The sequence below is a fragment of the Rousettus aegyptiacus genome, unplaced genomic scaffold, assembly GCF_014176215.1.
Source record: "Rousettus aegyptiacus isolate mRouAeg1 unplaced genomic scaffold, mRouAeg1.p scaffold_m13_p_2, whole genome shotgun sequence".
Lineage (NCBI taxonomy): Eukaryota > Metazoa > Chordata > Mammalia > Chiroptera > Pteropodidae > Rousettus > Rousettus aegyptiacus.
Window position 1 is genome coordinate 18,813,503 of NW_023416295.1, and position 17,462 is coordinate 18,830,964.

The 17,462-nt window shown below is 37.5% G+C and overlaps 1 protein-coding gene across 6 annotated transcripts in view; it reads left to right on the forward strand.

Moving 5' to 3' along the window:
* The first annotated feature begins 390 nt into the window (after positions 1 to 390).
* ERBB4 (erb-b2 receptor tyrosine kinase 4) overlaps positions 391 to 17,462 on the forward strand; it is a 944,884-nt gene continuing 927,812 nt past the window's right edge. For 3 of the 6 annotated variants that reach the window (XM_036236256.1, XM_036236258.1, XM_036236257.1), the window contains exon 1: positions 416 to 524. In XM_036236256.1, coding sequence (XP_036092149.1) covers positions 443 to 524 — 82 coding nt within the window. In that variant the 5' untranslated portion in view covers positions 416 to 442. Of the gene's footprint in view, positions 525 to 17,462 lie in introns of all 6 variants that reach the window. The other 3 variants (XM_036236253.1, XM_036236255.1, XM_036236254.1) reach the window with 2 other exon arrangements.

The following is a 17,462-nucleotide window of genomic DNA, read 5'->3' on the forward strand; positions in this document are numbered from 1 at the left end:
TCTAGGGGCCGGAAACCTACCGCCTCTTTGCAATCAACTTTTTTTGGAAACCTTCCCCCCCCCCACCCGCCCTTCCTTTTTATTGTTGCCCAACCAGTGAGAAATAGACAAAGTGAGGAGGAACGAGAGCGCGAAGGATCGCACGGGGAAATAGCTGCACAGTCCGGCCAGGAGCTCCACGCTCACACACTCCAGCACCCCCTTACACGCGCACACACGCACGCACACTCACGCGCACACTCTCCCCTCCTCCGGTCCCCGGCCCTAGACCCGCGACCGCGGACTCGGTGGCCGGCGCTCGGAGCCAGTGCACCGCGCGCGACGCGCCAGTCCCCCTCGCGCACCCACGCGCGCCTGGCCGAGGGATATCCTCCGCGTGCCCGAAAGGGGATATGCCATTTGGACATGTGATTGTCAGCTCGGGATCTGAGACTTCCAAAAAATGAAGCTGGCGACAGCACTGTGCGTCTGGGTGAGCCTTCTGGTGGCAGCGGGGACCGTCCAGCCTAGCGCTTCTCAATCAGGTGGGTCGCGGTCCCTTCTCGCGCTTCAGTTGTTGAACCTGCTGCGGCCGGCTTGACTCTTTCGCCCCCTTTGCCTAACCTGAGACTCGCTGTCTCTCAGGCGACGAGGGACCACCTCACTGGGGCCTCTTCCTTGGGCTCTCGGTCGCCCCGCATTCTGTCCTCAAACTTACGCGGTGTGTGCATGCATTTATTTATTGTGAAAAATCACTCTGCACCTCTGTCCTTTTCCTCTCTCCTTACCCCCACCCCCCCTTTTTTTTTTCTCGCGCGTTTTCTGCGAACCTGAACGAGATCCCTCTGGTCGCGCCTGTTGTGCGGGACGTGGGAGACCCAAACCCCGAGTCAGAGGAGATGCTCCCTTCTGCGTCTGGGCCCCCCCGAGGGGCGAATCCTGGCAGAAGTGCGCGCCGCCCGGGCCTCAGGAGGTCTAGGGTCCCGAGGCGGTGCCAGCTGGGTGCTGTGGGCGGGAGGGCGGTGGAGAGTGGGGCTCCGAACGCGGGCTTTGCACCTGTGTGTGCTGCCAGCGGCCACTGCGCCCCCAGCCGTCCGAGCCTGGCCGGGTCGGACCCAGCTGGAGCCCAGCCTGGGCAGCTGGAGCGGCAGGCGGGCCCGCCTTGGCCCGAGGGCCGGGAACTCGGGGCCTTCCCGGCCTGCGTCCCGGAGCTTTCGCCCCATGGACTTGAGCATTGCCTGCCTGCCTCCCTGCCTGACCTCTTAAAAAAAAAAAAAAAAAAAAAAGAAAAAGAAAAAAAGAAAAAAAAAGTTGACATACTTGAGCCGGGAGCCCGGCTTTCCCGTCGCTTGCCGGGTTTGGCTCCAGGAAGAGTTGTTCCTGTAGTTCAACTTGCTATTGGCCGGAGTCCCTCCAACTTCTCTGTTTACTGCCCGGCGCGGCTGCGGAGCCGACTCGGCGAGCGGATTGACGGAACCCGAGGTGGGCGCGGCTGCGCTGCGCGCGCGGGGACTGTGTGCTGGGCAGCTTGAGCCCCAGGTACCTGGACAGGCCAGGGGGAAAAAAAAAAAAAAAAAAAAAAAAGTGATCCTCGAGAGGCAGTGCGGTGGGGCTGGCGCGCCGCGGCAGGCAGGGCTAATGACAGTACCTGCAAGGCGAGAGAGCTCAAAGTTTCTGACACTTGAGTTTTCTGGGGATGAAAGTGGGACAGGAAAGGACTGAAGAGCACCGGTGTCTGACGCGGCCACCGGGCGGCCTTTTGGAGAGCCGGAGAGATTTCCGGAACCTTCCGGGGCTGCTCCCGGGAGCGTGGGAGGCAGCTAGAGAAGATAAAGCCCCCGGGAGTGGCGATAGGCAGAGCTTTAGGCCCCGGGAGGGTGTCCTTCTGACCTCACCAAGAAAACAGCGCGCCGTAGTTTCCCTGCTCCGCCCCCGCCACCTCCCTCTCCTCGCCTAGAAAATAACAAGTTACAATCATAGAGTCTTTCAAAACGACCTTCGAATGGCACAATGCGCTTCGTTTGTACTGGTCCTTTGCACGCTCCCGATTACTCTGAAATTCTTCATGCATACCAGGTCCCGCGCTCCAGCCACCTCCAGAATTACACACCAACACGGACTTGAGATTCCAAGCGGGCTCTTAGATACATCCCTTTTTATCTCCCTCTCCACTCCGAGTCCCTTCATATTTTTCCCTCAATGGGTTGATTATGCACATTGACCAATTCAAAAGCAGTTGCGAGTGACATGCAGGCTTAGCCGAGAGGAATTTCTAGGAGGCGACCCACTGGGGGCTGTCTGGTTCAGCTTCAGCCGCTGGGGTCCCCGGCTCCGTGTCCGCAGCAATTTGGTATTAACTCTGTGGCTGGAGTTGAGCTATGCCGAAAAGCCCTTTTCAGAATTTCTGCAAGGAATGTAATCCAAATTAGTTCTGCAGCTGTCTTCTTCCTCGTCTCAGGCGACACCGACTCGCGCCCTCGCTGGTCTCTTCTCGCTTCCCCCCGCGAATTGCCAGACCCACAAGTGAGCCCATTTAGAACGCGAGGATTAGCGTGCCATTGTCGTTCCCTGTGTGATCCTGTACTTGAAATTCTAGGGGCACAAAGCCGAGCCTCACTTGTTCAAAACACAAAGTGATCTAGATGAAAGGGCCGCACAAAGAAAAGCTCTCGGGTGCATCCCTGGTATAATTGCAACAAGCATGCTAAGGTGACCCACTGGAAACTGTAAATGCTCCTGGGGACTTCTTTTGTCATCCTACCCACTCTTCAACCCCGCCGCACCTGGCAGGAAAAGTTCAGCTGGTTTAGATGTAGTGCTTTTATAAAACCAAGTTACTGTCTGGGATATGAGTGAAGATCTATGTGTTTGTGGCTGTGTATGTGTGCCTGTCTGCTCCAAGTAAATACATATTGCGTGTCTCTCGTCTCGCGGTTAGCAGTCAGTAGCAGTTTGGAGGAGTTTGTTTTGGTCCAAATGAGAAATTAAGTGCGGATAAGTAAACTAAGCTGCCAGAGGGCGACAAGATGTTGAGTGAATTGCTTTTAGATGAAACAAATTAAGGAAACGAGGGAAGACAATCTGCTTCTCGCATTATTAGACACGCTTGGAGTTCAGGGGAAAGTGGCATATTTTTGAAATGCTAATTTCTTAAGAAGCAGAAGGAATGCACCTTATTTACTGCTCTATGTGAACAGAATGAAAATATGGGGGGGGATATGATACTGTTATATAGATTTAAGATATTTCTTATAATTGTGAGGGAACGAGATTTTTTTTTTTCTTTTGCTTGGGGAAAAATATCAGCTTTAAAGAAAGTGGTTGTTTTTAGTAATCCTGGAGGACTGCCTCATTTCCAGTGATTTATTTTATGGAGAAATATTATACCCACGGGCCCTCTATATGGCTATTATAAAGCCTTTACCACCAAAAGGAATAACTCCAAAATTTGTATCTTCCTGTTATGATTGAAAAATAATCAGTATCACCTTTGCATTGAAATAAAATATATAGTAGTGTTGAAGTGATAGTCTTACACACCTTGATAGATATGTGATGAGCAAGTTCAGTTCCTATTTCTTATTTGCAAGTAACTTAGTCCTGCTTTTCATTCAATAAAAGAACATACATTTTTCTACATATTTAAGATATCGCTCCGAACTTAGGGGTCATTTTTATATTTGAGAAGAAAAAGGTTAATAAATCTTAGTTAAATGATTCAAAAGATGTTAAATATATTTTCAGAAAAACCTCTTACATGTGTTTGCTCTAAGCACAGCCATTAGTACACTTTTAGAAAAAATTTTGAAATTCTTATATACATAAAAGAGGTCTTTTAAAACAGTATTCTTTTTTCTTCAGAATGCTTCTAAATAAATTTATACCTATTACTATAACTGCACATCACTTGAAAATGCTATAATGTGGACTGTTGTGATAAAAACAGAAAGACTGGTTGTGTCATGATTCCTGTTTTCTGCTTTTCTCTTAAATGAAAATGCCTTTATTTATTTTAATCATGCATGCATCAAAAGCCGATGTGTTTGAAAATCAAGGCACTTACTTCTTTTTATATATATTAAATATATTTTTATATATTTTTATATAAATATATTAAATATGTTTATATATATATATATTTTATTTAGGCACTGGATATGTGTCTTAATTAAGAAATTACATTAGAATATTTACCAGGGCATGTGCTTCATGGAAGATTTACCCATTTTTTACTCTAACCGGAACACAGTAAGTTTGTATTGACTGAATTTTAGAGTTTGCATCATTTGAGAGAAAATTGTATTTCCTCCTTAAAGTGTATTCAAACATTTAGTATTCATGAACTTTCATCCCTTTGGTTCTTAAGTAGAAGTACTATTTATCATCTGTCTTATGTATTCACCCTTTCCACTACTATAGATTCTTTTTTAACATCTTATTATTTATTGAGTTTATATATATATACATATATATACATATATACATATATATATGAATATATATTTTTCCCTCCACTACTGAGTAGTCTTTTTTGTGTGTGTCTTTCCCAGCAACCTGCCACTCAGCCACTGCAGGAGTCCTCTGAGCCTGTTTTCATTCTTTCTTTCTGATAAATCTGATATGGCTGGTTGGCTGGACAATCGCAAGCCATTCCATTGCTCAGATTTATTCCTGAAAAGAAAATAAAAAGGCATCGATCCACAGTCACTAGCACAACTCAGAAGCCCTGACTCCAAAGCCAGATCTTTCTACAGAGAAGTCCCCTTCTCTCTTTCTTTTCCCCTCTTTCCCCCTCTTGACCAAGGAAGGAAGGTAGACTACTGCTATTTGAAAAATGCTAGAGATGCAGGGAATTGGACTCTTTCTAAATATTCTCTGAAGCGTGATGATTAGAGCCATCTTGAGATTAATAACTATGTAAGGTGCATGTTTTAGACAATGAATTGAATTAGGGTGCCTTAGACATTGTAGTGTTTTAAAGCGATGACATTTTTATCTCAATCCAATTACTAAGAAATTTAACATTAAAAATAGCAACATATTTTTGCTTTATTTTAGAGTGTCTCCTTCTGTTGGATATCCATGTATAATTTGTAAGTGCCAAAAACATAAATGAAATAAATGATATTCAATGAATATCAGAAAAGATGATCTGTTACCTGCAAACTTGTTGGCACTTACTCTGTTTAATTTCACCTTTTTTGAGAGAGAGAGCTTCCTAGAGATGCTAATATTTACATTGAAATTAGCTTATACATGTTCAAGCTAACAGCTAGCTGTTCCACAAAACTAGTCAAATATATTGCATTGTTATCTTTTACAATGATCTACTGAGTATATTGTGCAGGCTACAATTTAATCATATTATAGACTTCTCTCCAGATAATATCATTTTAGAAATATTCTACTATGTTATATTTGACCACCTGGAACCAAATTGCATCATTTATCTAATACTCATTTCCTAATTGTTATAAATGTTGGGAAGTTAAAGCAAAACCTTACATTTCATACTTTCTAATACAGCTATTGATTGGAGTTTACAGTTTAAAGTGACAATCCTTAATTTTCCTTTTCTTAAAATTAAAAAATCCTAAATAGTGATTCCTGAAACTGTAGCTATTCTGTACAATTTGAAGATTTTAACTGCCTATTTTTGTGGTTAAGTGTGATGCAGGACATAGCCAGGTGGTTTAAATCAGGATTTCTACACTGTAGGGACAGTTCCTCTATTTTCTTCTTAATACTTGGAGCAACTCACTCCATGTCATTGTGACTTGGATTGTGTGCCCTGGGGGGACATGCATGTTGTGATGTCTTGTAGTCTCTATTTCTCCGCTGTGAAGCAGTTTTCTGAAAAATGTGTTTTAAAGCCTTCTGTGATATTGAGATGTATTCCAATAACAAGTTGATTGATATTTTTAAAACATGTGCATATATGTTAATAAACAATGTAAACTTCCTAGCAGGCCATCTCTGTTACAAGAGCACCTGTCTAAATGAAATAAAGAGGTTATTAACTCTAAAGCCTTTGTACTTGAAGGTCATTCCCCCAAAACATTGTTTTTCAGAATTGCTCTATGGTCTCTTTAGATTTCATTGTATATGACTTTTTCTCTTTTTCTGAGCTGTTGATAATTCTGACATGTTTGTTAAAGAAATGGATCTATTATTCCAATGCTTTAATCAAAGCTTTAAAGCCACTTTCTTGGTTTTTATATACGACACTTAAAACAGTTTTTATATGTATTTTTCAAGAGGGAACAAAACTGCTTCCCTTTTATGACAGAGGTGAATTAAATTGATCCTTTTGGGCCTAATTCTAAAATGCTTTTTTTTAAGTATGCAGTAATTGTTTATAGTTTTTTGTTTGTTTGTTTGTTTGTTTTTTCATTTTGAATAAGTGATTACTCTGTAGGCTTGTTGCTTTGCACAACTCCAGGAGGCAGCAGCCGCATAGAATTTAATGGGAATGGTGTATGCCTCGGCTGTAGATAGTGCAGCAGTGGCCTTGACATGTGATGCTACAGAACAAAGCGCCAGGATAAAAAGAGAATTCTGGTCATACAGTCATTTTCTACGTAATCTTGGGTTAGACTTACTGCTCTGTGTCTCAACTTTCTCATCTCTATCAGTGTGGCTTAAAGTGATACCTAAACAATTAACATGAATTTTTTAAAATAATTTAGTTAGAAAAGGGATGCTGAGACTTTTTAGAAAAATAAATCCATTGGTTTTCAATTATTTGTATAAGTGGGCCTCTTTTTTTCAAGTGAATTCATGTGTGTAGCCCTGTATCTTAAGCAGGTAAAAGGGGAAAGAGCTGCATTTCTAAAACTGCAGGGAGACACCAGCTTTGTGGCCCCTGATGGAAGTCTCCCCAACTCTCCTTCTACTCTTGCCTCCCTCCCCTGTGCTGGCTTCACAGAAATCTAGCACTACTTAGGAACCAGTGATCTAGTTCTAGCCTCTGCTTCTTAAGTGATGAAACTGGGAACGTGGGAAGTTTTGGTGATATTAGTTGGCAGATCCTGACACCAATATCATTTTTGTTAACATGTATAGAAATACTTGAAGAGCTGCAGACACTTAAAAGAATAAAATACAAGGTTGTGCTGTTTTAAAAGGGAATTGCAAAATTGAAATGAAAAAAAATGGACTGGAACTATGGGCCTAATTATCAGGCTGTGAAGTTCTTTTCAAGGAGACGACTGTGGGATCATCATCATCTTTATATTTAGGAAGTAATCATTGATTGCATTTATAATTTACAGCACATTAAGAGTAAAGAAATAAAACAACTTTGTTAAAACATAGTTCTGTAAGAGGATCTGTTTTGTTTGGCGGGCCCTATTCTGGACATAGAATTGTGACCCTAAAAGTCAGATAAGAGTTGTCCACACTAGATTCTGTGAATAATAGCACCTACAAAAGTTTCTTTTATGTGAGACTTTATAATGATGACTAATAAGTAGAGAATGGTTATTTCTCCTTTCTGTATTTAGTGATATGCATGGGTAAATAAAATGGATTATAAAGGATAAACAATGAGTCCCTCATCACCAATTAGTTAGTGGGGATCCTTAACCAGCGAATCCATGGGAATACTTTCGATTCAGCGGACCCAAGGTTATTTATTTTTCACACTCTCTTTGATGGGTCCTCTTTTTTCTTCAGGCCACTACTAAGAACACAGTTGTATTCTTTGCACAAGTGCATAAGCTGAGCTTTAAATACTAAGACTTTATAAATTTATTTCTATGATATATTTGCCTCCCTGTAGTTGGCTTCTGCAAGATGCTGCCTCTGGGCCTTGTGAGTTTGCAGTGTTGTTTCATTTAACCTTAACTCTCTGGTTGTAGTTGACTTCCCTCAAGTGCCAGAGCTTTGTTGGACATGATCAGCATTCTGATAGGCTATAGTGACAAAAGGGAGGTTTGATACTTGTTTTGGCAGGAAGAGTCACTTCCTGTTAGGAATTTGAGATGAAAATGGATCCCCCATAAAACATTAACATAGATGCTATGAAATTTCCTGTGTAATATCATTAAACCTCTCTTGAGTGGTAGAGGTGTCAGTATCATTATTGTTAATCACATTATTTCCAATATTGTAGGGGTTACTGAAGCATGCTAAACACCAATAAAAATATGTAAGTTTTGGTTACTGAATCCAGAGAGTTAAAAGGAATCAAGGCTGTGTGAATATGTACATGTGCACGCATGTGCATGCACACATACACATTTCATTTGGAACAGTTGAAAGTTGTTTAAAGAGAAAAAATAAAGGGTGAAATGAACATTTTTTTATTTTCCAAAAAGATCAGACTTGTAAATAATCAGTTTCATCTACTACATCTTTACTACTCTTCTGATATTTACTTATGCCTGGTCCCACATACATCTGGTGTAGGTAGATATCCAGGTTTTAAGCCTTTAGGATACAAGTTGGGATTGTAAACCTCCTTTCAAAAAGATGCATCTGTTGGTCATCTGTGGTCTGCTGAAGATATCTCATGGCTTGTTAGGACTGGAATAAATGGCAGTGGATTCTTCAAGTTCTATGATCATATCTACTATGGTTGTAGTTTGAGTAACAAGTTGTGTATGCCTGTATTGCAGGATGGGTCCCTAACATTTGCAGGAGGTAATGTAATTGAGGTCATGGATAGTAGTAACTACTTTGCTTTAAGCGAACCCTCCTTTTACTGAAATCTTTTTTTTTTTGGTCATAATTTCTTATTCTTCCCTGCAGTCTTAAAGAATATGAATTTCTTTTCATAGAGATTTATAAAGAACAACAATAAAACAATATTTCTTTTAGACATATACTCATTTTTAGGAATTCCTTTTATCTGATCATTTTGTCTAGAATTAGAATAGTTAAACAAGTTTTTGTTTTTTTTAAAGGAAATTTGATTGCTTGGTTTATTAAAACCCATTTCCTAACATTTTCATTGACCTCATCTAGTCTTTAAATCCTCAAAGCAGGGATATTACAAGATTTATTTTACTGATACTCTTGTTCAATGTCCTCTTACCTTCAAGACTTCCCTCTTGTCACCGAAAGATGACCATTTCTAATATAATACTTTTATCATGCCAGTTTCTATTTAGAAGCCTTCAGTGGATTCCCATTATAAAGTTCAAAGCCTCCAAAAATAGTCTTCACTTTCCTTTTTAATTAAGTCTTAAGAGTGTCTTAGGATGTGGTCTAAGAACCAGGCTGACCTAGTCAGTATTCCATGACTGTGCCTTGCTTGCTGTTTTGGCCTTTGCTAACCCCTCTTCCCTGGGACTCATGGTTCACTTAGTGCCTTTACCTATCCCAACTGCTGAAACTTTTCAGTTCTATATTAAATCACACCTCTTCATTGCATCTTCCTTCACTGACTATCCTAGACTATAAATAATCCTATCTATGCCACTTACCTGATGTTTAATCTCAAATCATACTATCGTTTTAACTTTGTAAGAGCAAGAGTTTTCTTCCCTTGAAGAGACTGATGTGGTGCCACATACATAGTAGGCTCTTCAAAAATATTTTTTAAAAGAGAGTAAAATACATTTGCCGAAACAATTTTAAGCTCATTCACAGATGGTTATTATTTGTAATTAAACCATATAGTGCACAAAGTAAGCTGTTCTGAAAATATAGTTATACAATTCTTAATACTAGATATTAGGCATATTTACCCTGGGAATTTTGTTAGTTGCTTTCTCAAGCTTCCTAGGGTATGTCTTTCAATGGAGTGTTTCCAAGAGTGTATCATTTGTCCCCATTCCCAGTTTTAGAAACTGCTTATAATATGGCACAAAGCATTTCTGTTGGTTTTATTTTCGGTGAGTTAAATATATGTGAATACCATTCTTAAATGTGTTTTCTAGTCCACACGTTTATGTGGCCATTACGTTGTGATTTCTTATCTCCTATTTAATTTTTTTAAAATTAAATTTATTAAAGGAACATTGGTTAATAACATCATATAAGTTTCAGATGTACATCTTTATAATACATCATCTGTAGGTGTCATTGTAAGGTGACCACCCAATCAGTTTAAGCAGTAAGTGCATTTAAGGACCATGTTAGGAACTGTGGCGGGCATATAAGAAATTCAAGATTCCAAACCTTCCCTTTTCTTTTAAAGACTGATAGACAAGGCTAGTAAAACACAATACAAAAAATATGTTACTAAGTGATTTTCTCAACTCTTGGGAGGACTGTTTGCCTCAGGGGAAATGCTAATAAGTATTTTATAAAGAAAGGATACCAACAGAATGTGACATATTTCTATTCCTAGATATATGTGATAATATAACTTAGTTATAACTAAGACTTCTTAGTATCTTAAAATAGACAACTAGACATAGGCCTACAATTTCAAAAGGATCCTATAAAGGAAGCATTTGCAACATAACTGAACTAAAGTAAGTGGGATTCTCTTAGCTGCTCTTTGAGGTGATTCACTCACTCTGCATTCTGAAAATTGGTAAACCGATTACAGTATTTATAGAGTCAGATTCTACCAGTGAAAATGCTCTTCCTGACATTTCTTCTCAGTTTACCAATTCTGATAAAATGTCAACCTTTCTAGGTCACTGCAGCACCCTAATTGTACCTTAATTTATAATGACCAAAGGAGTTAATATAACTTTCGAACTTAGCAGTCTACAGAGTAATCCATTAATAAGAGAATTAGGCAGTGGAGATATTCAGACTTCTGTTTGAAATTTGTTTAGAACTTTCTCAATCGATTTTTTTTTTTTTTTTTTTTACGAATACTTAAGAAGAAAGTTCGAGCCAGGGATTGTTGTTGTCTTTCTTTTTCTTTTTCTTTTTTTTTTTTTTTTTTGGTAGATGGGAAAATAGAGAAATAAAGCAGTAGTAGGTAAGGGTGAAGTCTGACTGGGGCATCTGTCTGGTACACATTGCTTGTCTGCCCTGTTCCAAGAGACATTTGGATCTTCCTCCTTTGCAGGTTCTTGTATGCCTCTCTCACTCGCATAAGCTAGTGATACCTCTCAAAGTTGTGGCCCCTCCACTCTGCCTGCCCCACTATGCAGAAAAAGGGGTGCGTAGAACACCAGATCCTTCTTTTATTGTCACCTTTATGTCAACAGCACTTTTTACTTTCCCTGTGGCCACACGAAAGAACTTGTCCAATATATCATTTAAGGACACCTTCTTTAGATTGCTATGTGTTTCTCCTCCTCCATTATATTCTTCAGAATTCTTTCTTTGTCCTGTGTATGTTAAGGAAACAATCATATAAGCCTTGTCTTTTAGAGAAGACTTCAAAGCAGAGGTAGATCCAAGTTTTTGAGACATGCATTTATATAATTTGGATAACCTCTTTATAAGCAATACAGAAAGAGAAATATAAGTACAGAGGCTTGGTAGGCACCAGCACAAGTGAGGGGCTCTGAAGTTGGATCCTTAAAAAAAAAAAAATCTTCTTGTGTTTGAAAATTATATATTTAGGAAGTAGAATTATCCCCTTGTATTATGAACTTTGGCTTTCATTATGTGATTTTTAATTGTTTTTTTTTTCTATCGCATGTGGTTAGTGTCCATTATTAATATAGAAGAATGTGTCGGTTCGAGAATAAAAACTCATCACATGATGTAAAATCACATTGTGAAGCACCTCAGTATATATTTGGATAAAATAATGTACTATATAGAAATAATTTTCAGACTTTTTCTAAATATGAACATGACCAATCCAGGTATATGTTTATTTTCTTGACGTAATCTAAAATGGGTGATATAATACTATCTCATATGCAGTTTATAATAATTGAATATGATTTAAAGGAATCTTGCCAATTTGGGTACTTAAAGGCTATATCAATAAGGCCCTACCCCCTGAAATAGAACTCATTTAATTTTTAATAATTTGTTATTTAGCACAGATAAAAATCTATCTTTGACTTTTACTTTCTGGCTAAACTACATGTCACCATTTTAACTACAATAAACATTTTTACTAGCTGTAAATCAAACAATACATCTAAATTAACATCAGTACTTAGCCCAGATATTTATTAATATTGTAACTAATATATTAACACATTTAAGTAATGATAAAATAATGTATATTTTGAGTCACACTTTTACTGTGTAAATATATGAGTTAAAGTTAATAATGTTCCCAGTAGTTTTAACTTCAAATTTAGCAACCCCATTGTCCCTAGTGATATATCGAAACCTCTAAAAATGTACTTAGAATTAATGGAAACTGAAATAATTGGCATTCAGCTATAATTCTTTAGTGGCCTTTTTTTTTCTTTTTCTTTTTAAGTACAGGGTGAAATTTGAAAGTATAAAAAGCTTTGAGATAAATTGAAATAGAAAGAACATTCTCTGCAACTGTTGGTGAAAGGGACATTCATTATTTTTTCTGTACTTTCTATACTGCTTGTGGCTAGAATTAGCACACCATGAGCCAGAGAAAGAGATAAGACAAACAGAATGGCACGCAGCTAATTTCGTTTAGCAAATTTAGATCTGATACATGCTATTGCGCTCCTACAAACTGATTCCGTTACTCTTTCGAAGATACAGAGGAAGTTTGTCTTCCACAGTTTAACAGCTTTCACTCAATATTTATAAGCTATATAAAAATAAATTTCTGGAAGTACCATATTTCTCACTGGCAGGATGAGCACTGTGAAGGTAGATTTATTAATGAGAAAAAAAGGAAAAACAAAAACATTTCAGTTATTCCAGGCCTGCAGAAAATAAATATGTCAAAACATCCAAAATATCTTTCTTTCAAGGGCATAGATAGTGAACTTTTGGTATTTAAGAATTTTGACTACTTGTGAGTAAATCAGAAGTCCTATTATTTTATGGTAATTGTGTGATTTGAATTTGGCATGTAGTTAGACTCGTATTCTGGAACTAGTCATTCATTTGTATAAAAGGCAACAGGATGGAATCCACTATAATTATCAGAAAGTGTCTATAAAACAAACAAACCAAAAACACAGACCTTGGTCTTTGTAAAAAAGTGCCATCTAAAATTTTTAGAGAAATTTTAGGGAAATTTTTAAATGAGGCTAACTTGTATGGAAAAATTGGTCATAGAACATGTAACACTTAATGGAAACATAATTCTAGAAAAAGCCAAGAATTTGTATAATAATATCCGTATTTGGGAATATCTCAAGGAACATTTCTAAAAGTATTTTCTAGCATAGTAAATTGTAAGGTCTCTGAAAAGTTCATAATACTATTACATGTCTGTTAGAGCTCTATCATGGCTCAAGACTACATACCCCATAATCAAGCTCACTATAGAGAATAATTCTCAGATTCATGGATTGTTCATCTCATCATATTTCCAGTGGTTATTTCAAGGTTAATTTTTTTTCAGACAGGTTCTCTTTTGATTAAAGTCTGTAATAATTGTATATGTACTGATATATCACAAGAAGGTTTTAAACTAAAGACATCTTTGATTTTATACCGAATCAAGCTCAAATGTTTTCTCATGCTTCCTACTCAGATATATGAAATATAACTTCAGTATTTATTTTTTATTTCTATTAAGTATGTGGAGACTTTTGTTTGGTATTTTTAAAACCCTGTAAACCGTTGTGTATGAGTATGAGCAAAAAAGTATATTCTGTTACCAGGATTAACATTCAAGTTCTAAGTTTCTTACAATTTTACTTATGTTTAAAATATTCAAATATATCGTTATCACATTGGCTTTCCCAGATAACTCCCTGGCACTTTTCCTCAGACTTTCATTGGTCAAACAACTAAAGAATTAATACCTGGCTCAGTTATGGACCTTCAAATCTCTGCTTTGGCATATTCTGTGATCCATCTGATGTGCCTTTGCCATTATAGTCACTAAATAACTTTGACTGTTACCCTTACATATAATAAAAATTTTGTCATATTTTAAATAGGAATATGAATAGTATCATACTAACTTCGGCGCAATTGAGTATTAGCCAGTTTGGAAAAAGCATGTTTCTAAATTATGTATCACAGCATAGGTGCTTTTTTATTTCCTTGAGGTTTGAAAAGAAATGACTTAAAATGATAGAAAGAATGTCTGGTCCACAGATTGAATTATCCTAGGAGTAAATTCAAATGAGTGAGGCAGGCCAAATGACTTAAATAATGCAGATGCTATGAATTTTCCTGAAAGTGGGTGTGGACACTGGTGTGTCATATGTGTCTATTAATTGAGCAGCTGAAGAATCACAGTTAGAACCTGTGATTGCCATAATATATGTGTTAATAACCAGGTCGCATGCTTATATTATAAATCGAATGAACAGTTATCTGGCAAGGTGTCAGCTGTCCCACAGGTGTGTATTACATCACATAAGATATGAGACTATCCTTTGAAGGCACCATACATACTATTTCCATTTGTGGTGATTAAGGAGAATAAAACGTCTGACTTAAAACTTTTTTTTTTTTACCCAATTAAAATGTGATATTGCGATAGAAATTACGAGTATAAGTTTAATTATGATACTCTTGCTAACTTATATTTGAACATGTGATTTGTTATTTTTATTTTCAAAGAAAACTGTATTACAACAGAGTAATGTAGTACCATTTCATTTGAAGAATAACTAAGGAAAGAAGGAGATGCCACCGTGGAAAAGAGGAGGCTTGTGAAGAGGGCATGATAACTATCTTCAAAAGTTGAAGGGCTGTTACATACAAGAGGGATTAGCACTGTTCTGTGTAGCCTTGGAGAACAGAAACATTAACAGCTGTTTAAAATTGTAAGGCATCAGATTTCAGTTGAACACCATCAAGGAGTTTATCACAGTTAGAGCTTTCCAAAGTTGGACTGGTCTGTTCTAGGAGGTAGTGAGCTCCTTCATGTGTGGGGTGGTAGGCTCTGATCTAACCTCTTCTGTGATAAGGAATGAATGAGGCAGCTGATGAACAACTGGTCAGTGATGTTGGGGACAGGGATTGAGTTCCATGACTTCCGAGGGCTCTTCCCACCCCGAGAGTCTGTCACAGGCACACCATGCCCAAATATCCTTTCCTGGGGTCCAACAAACAGGCAATGTAACACAAACTTCATGTCTCTGTGGCTGGGATTCCCACCCAAACACTTTTTACCATCATAGCTTCTCTTCGTAGATCAGTGGATTCATGAAGGGTCTTTTAAAGATTGTTTTTGTTAAATATAAAATAATTTGTTCTTATTTTTCTCAGCAGTTTTTATATTAGACATTCATAGCACTAATCCTCTGTACTATCACAAATAAATCATTCTCATTTTTAAAAACCAGGCAACGTAGAATAAAAGTATACAAGCTTAAAAATGCATGTATTTCATTGTGCTCCTGGGCTATTCCAGCAAGTATTTATCCAACTGGGTCTGACTCAACCAGAGGAAGAAATATGGAAGCAGATAGGGACATTGAGCAGAAAATTGGAAATCTAGGCCTCCAGTTGTGAGCTGAGGGTAAATTGTTGAGAGCAGTGCTTTCCTAAAGGAACTGAACATCAAAAGGAGACAAAAAGATGAAGGCACATAAGTACACCTTACTTAGTTACAGATGAAGTAGCTCTTTATTAGTTAGCTTCGGAGAGATTTTACTTCGAGGCCTTTGACATTTCAACCTCTTGTACTATTTGTTTTAGATACACACTGAAAGATACACCAAACACAGTCTTTTACTTTTTTCTTCTATGGCCATTCTTTTAACATTAGGTTTTCCTGGTGTGAAAACTACGTTTATGTCATATGTACTTTCTGTCTTAAGTCTTTCTGATTACCACCACTCTTCAATGTCTGCAGTCTCCATCCATTGTAATGCCTCCTCTTCACCAAGCACTGTGACTGTGCTGTTAATTTTATGCATTAATTCCCTGAAACCTGAATGGTAGGTGATTTTAACTCCATTTTTTAGATACAGTAACTGAAACCCAGAATTACATAATTGACCAAGATCACAGAGCCCTTTCTCAGCAGAGGTAATATTCTAATAATCTACTTGGCTATTTTGGGTTATACTTTAGATTTAGGTATAAATTTCTATAAAAACACAAATCAACTCTTCATTTGGTAAAAAGCCAAGAGACCATAATATCTAACATTTATTGAAGGCCTACAGTGTCAGAAAGTGTGCAAAAGACACTAAGGTACAGTATCTCACCTAGTCTTCACGACATGGAGCCTACTGTTCTCATAGGCAAGGAAATAGAAGCTTAGAAGGATTAAATTATTTATCAAATTGCACACACCTGTGCAGGTGGCTAATCAATGTTCAAACTCCTATTAATTTCATATGGTCCAAATATTAATATTTTATATGCAAAAATAAACTAAAACTTCTAAGAAGGATGTTAACAATATAGATTAGTTTAATAACTATTTTAGGCCCTTAACAATTATTTGATGTCCATAATGATTATTAATAACAAGATATATATGTTGATATTCCAAACTTGGAAACAGGATCAAGTATATTAGCAATATATGCTAATTTTCTATTGCCACATTACAATTTTGGTACACTTAGAATACTTCAAATACAGTAACCTGTTTAGTCAGCTTTTAAAATTGGTAATATTAAGTAAATATTGCAAAGAGTTATAGAAGTTAGACTTAAGAATTAAATAACCCAAGGTTGAGTCCTGACCATGGAGAGATGAGTTAATTACTCAATCTTTTTAAGATTCAGTTTTCTTATCTAATGCTGGAGTCTAATACTAATAAGGACTTCATAGTTGTGAGGATTAAATGAGATAGTATATATAAAACTGTCAATCACATAAAAAATGCTCAATAAATGTTAATAATATGTGTACAGTAGTAGTATCAGCAGCGGCGGCGGTGGCGGTGGTGGTGGTGTGATAACTAAGGCAGTTAAAAGCAAAAAAAGGAATCATAAATTTAAAGTTTTAAAATGTTAAGTGTAAGAAGACCGTGGACTTTCCCTTTTTCACAATCTGATGTTCTGTGTCCTAACATTATAAACAGATGATGCAAAATTGGTTTGTAGAATCATTGTATATGTGGTCTGGCGTGAGTATTGTAAGTAGGCTGTTTAGGGGAAGAGCCTGGCTCTCTCCGAGGGGCAGTTTTCTCAAATCCTTTTTCCTTCATATTCTGTTTTTATAGGTTTGGTATTAAAAAAAAAAAAAAAAAAAGCTAGAGAGACAGTTTTGTTCCGAAGATTTATGTTTACCTGGCAAACTCAAATCTTCTGTCCTTTTTTCCTTATTGTTTTTAAAAATGACTTCAATAGAAAATGGTTTTTAATCAAAATCATGAGATAAGTTTTTATGTTACATTTTATGTTACATTTTATAGGCATTTAAGTTTTTCAAGATAGGGCATAACTAATATAATGCATGACCAAATGTGTTTTTTGAAAATATTTCTGTATCCTAGAGAAGAATCATCATGATCTATACACAAATACTGAACAGATTTTGCCACATGGAAGATCATCTTGAAATGGTGATTATTAAATGCTTTT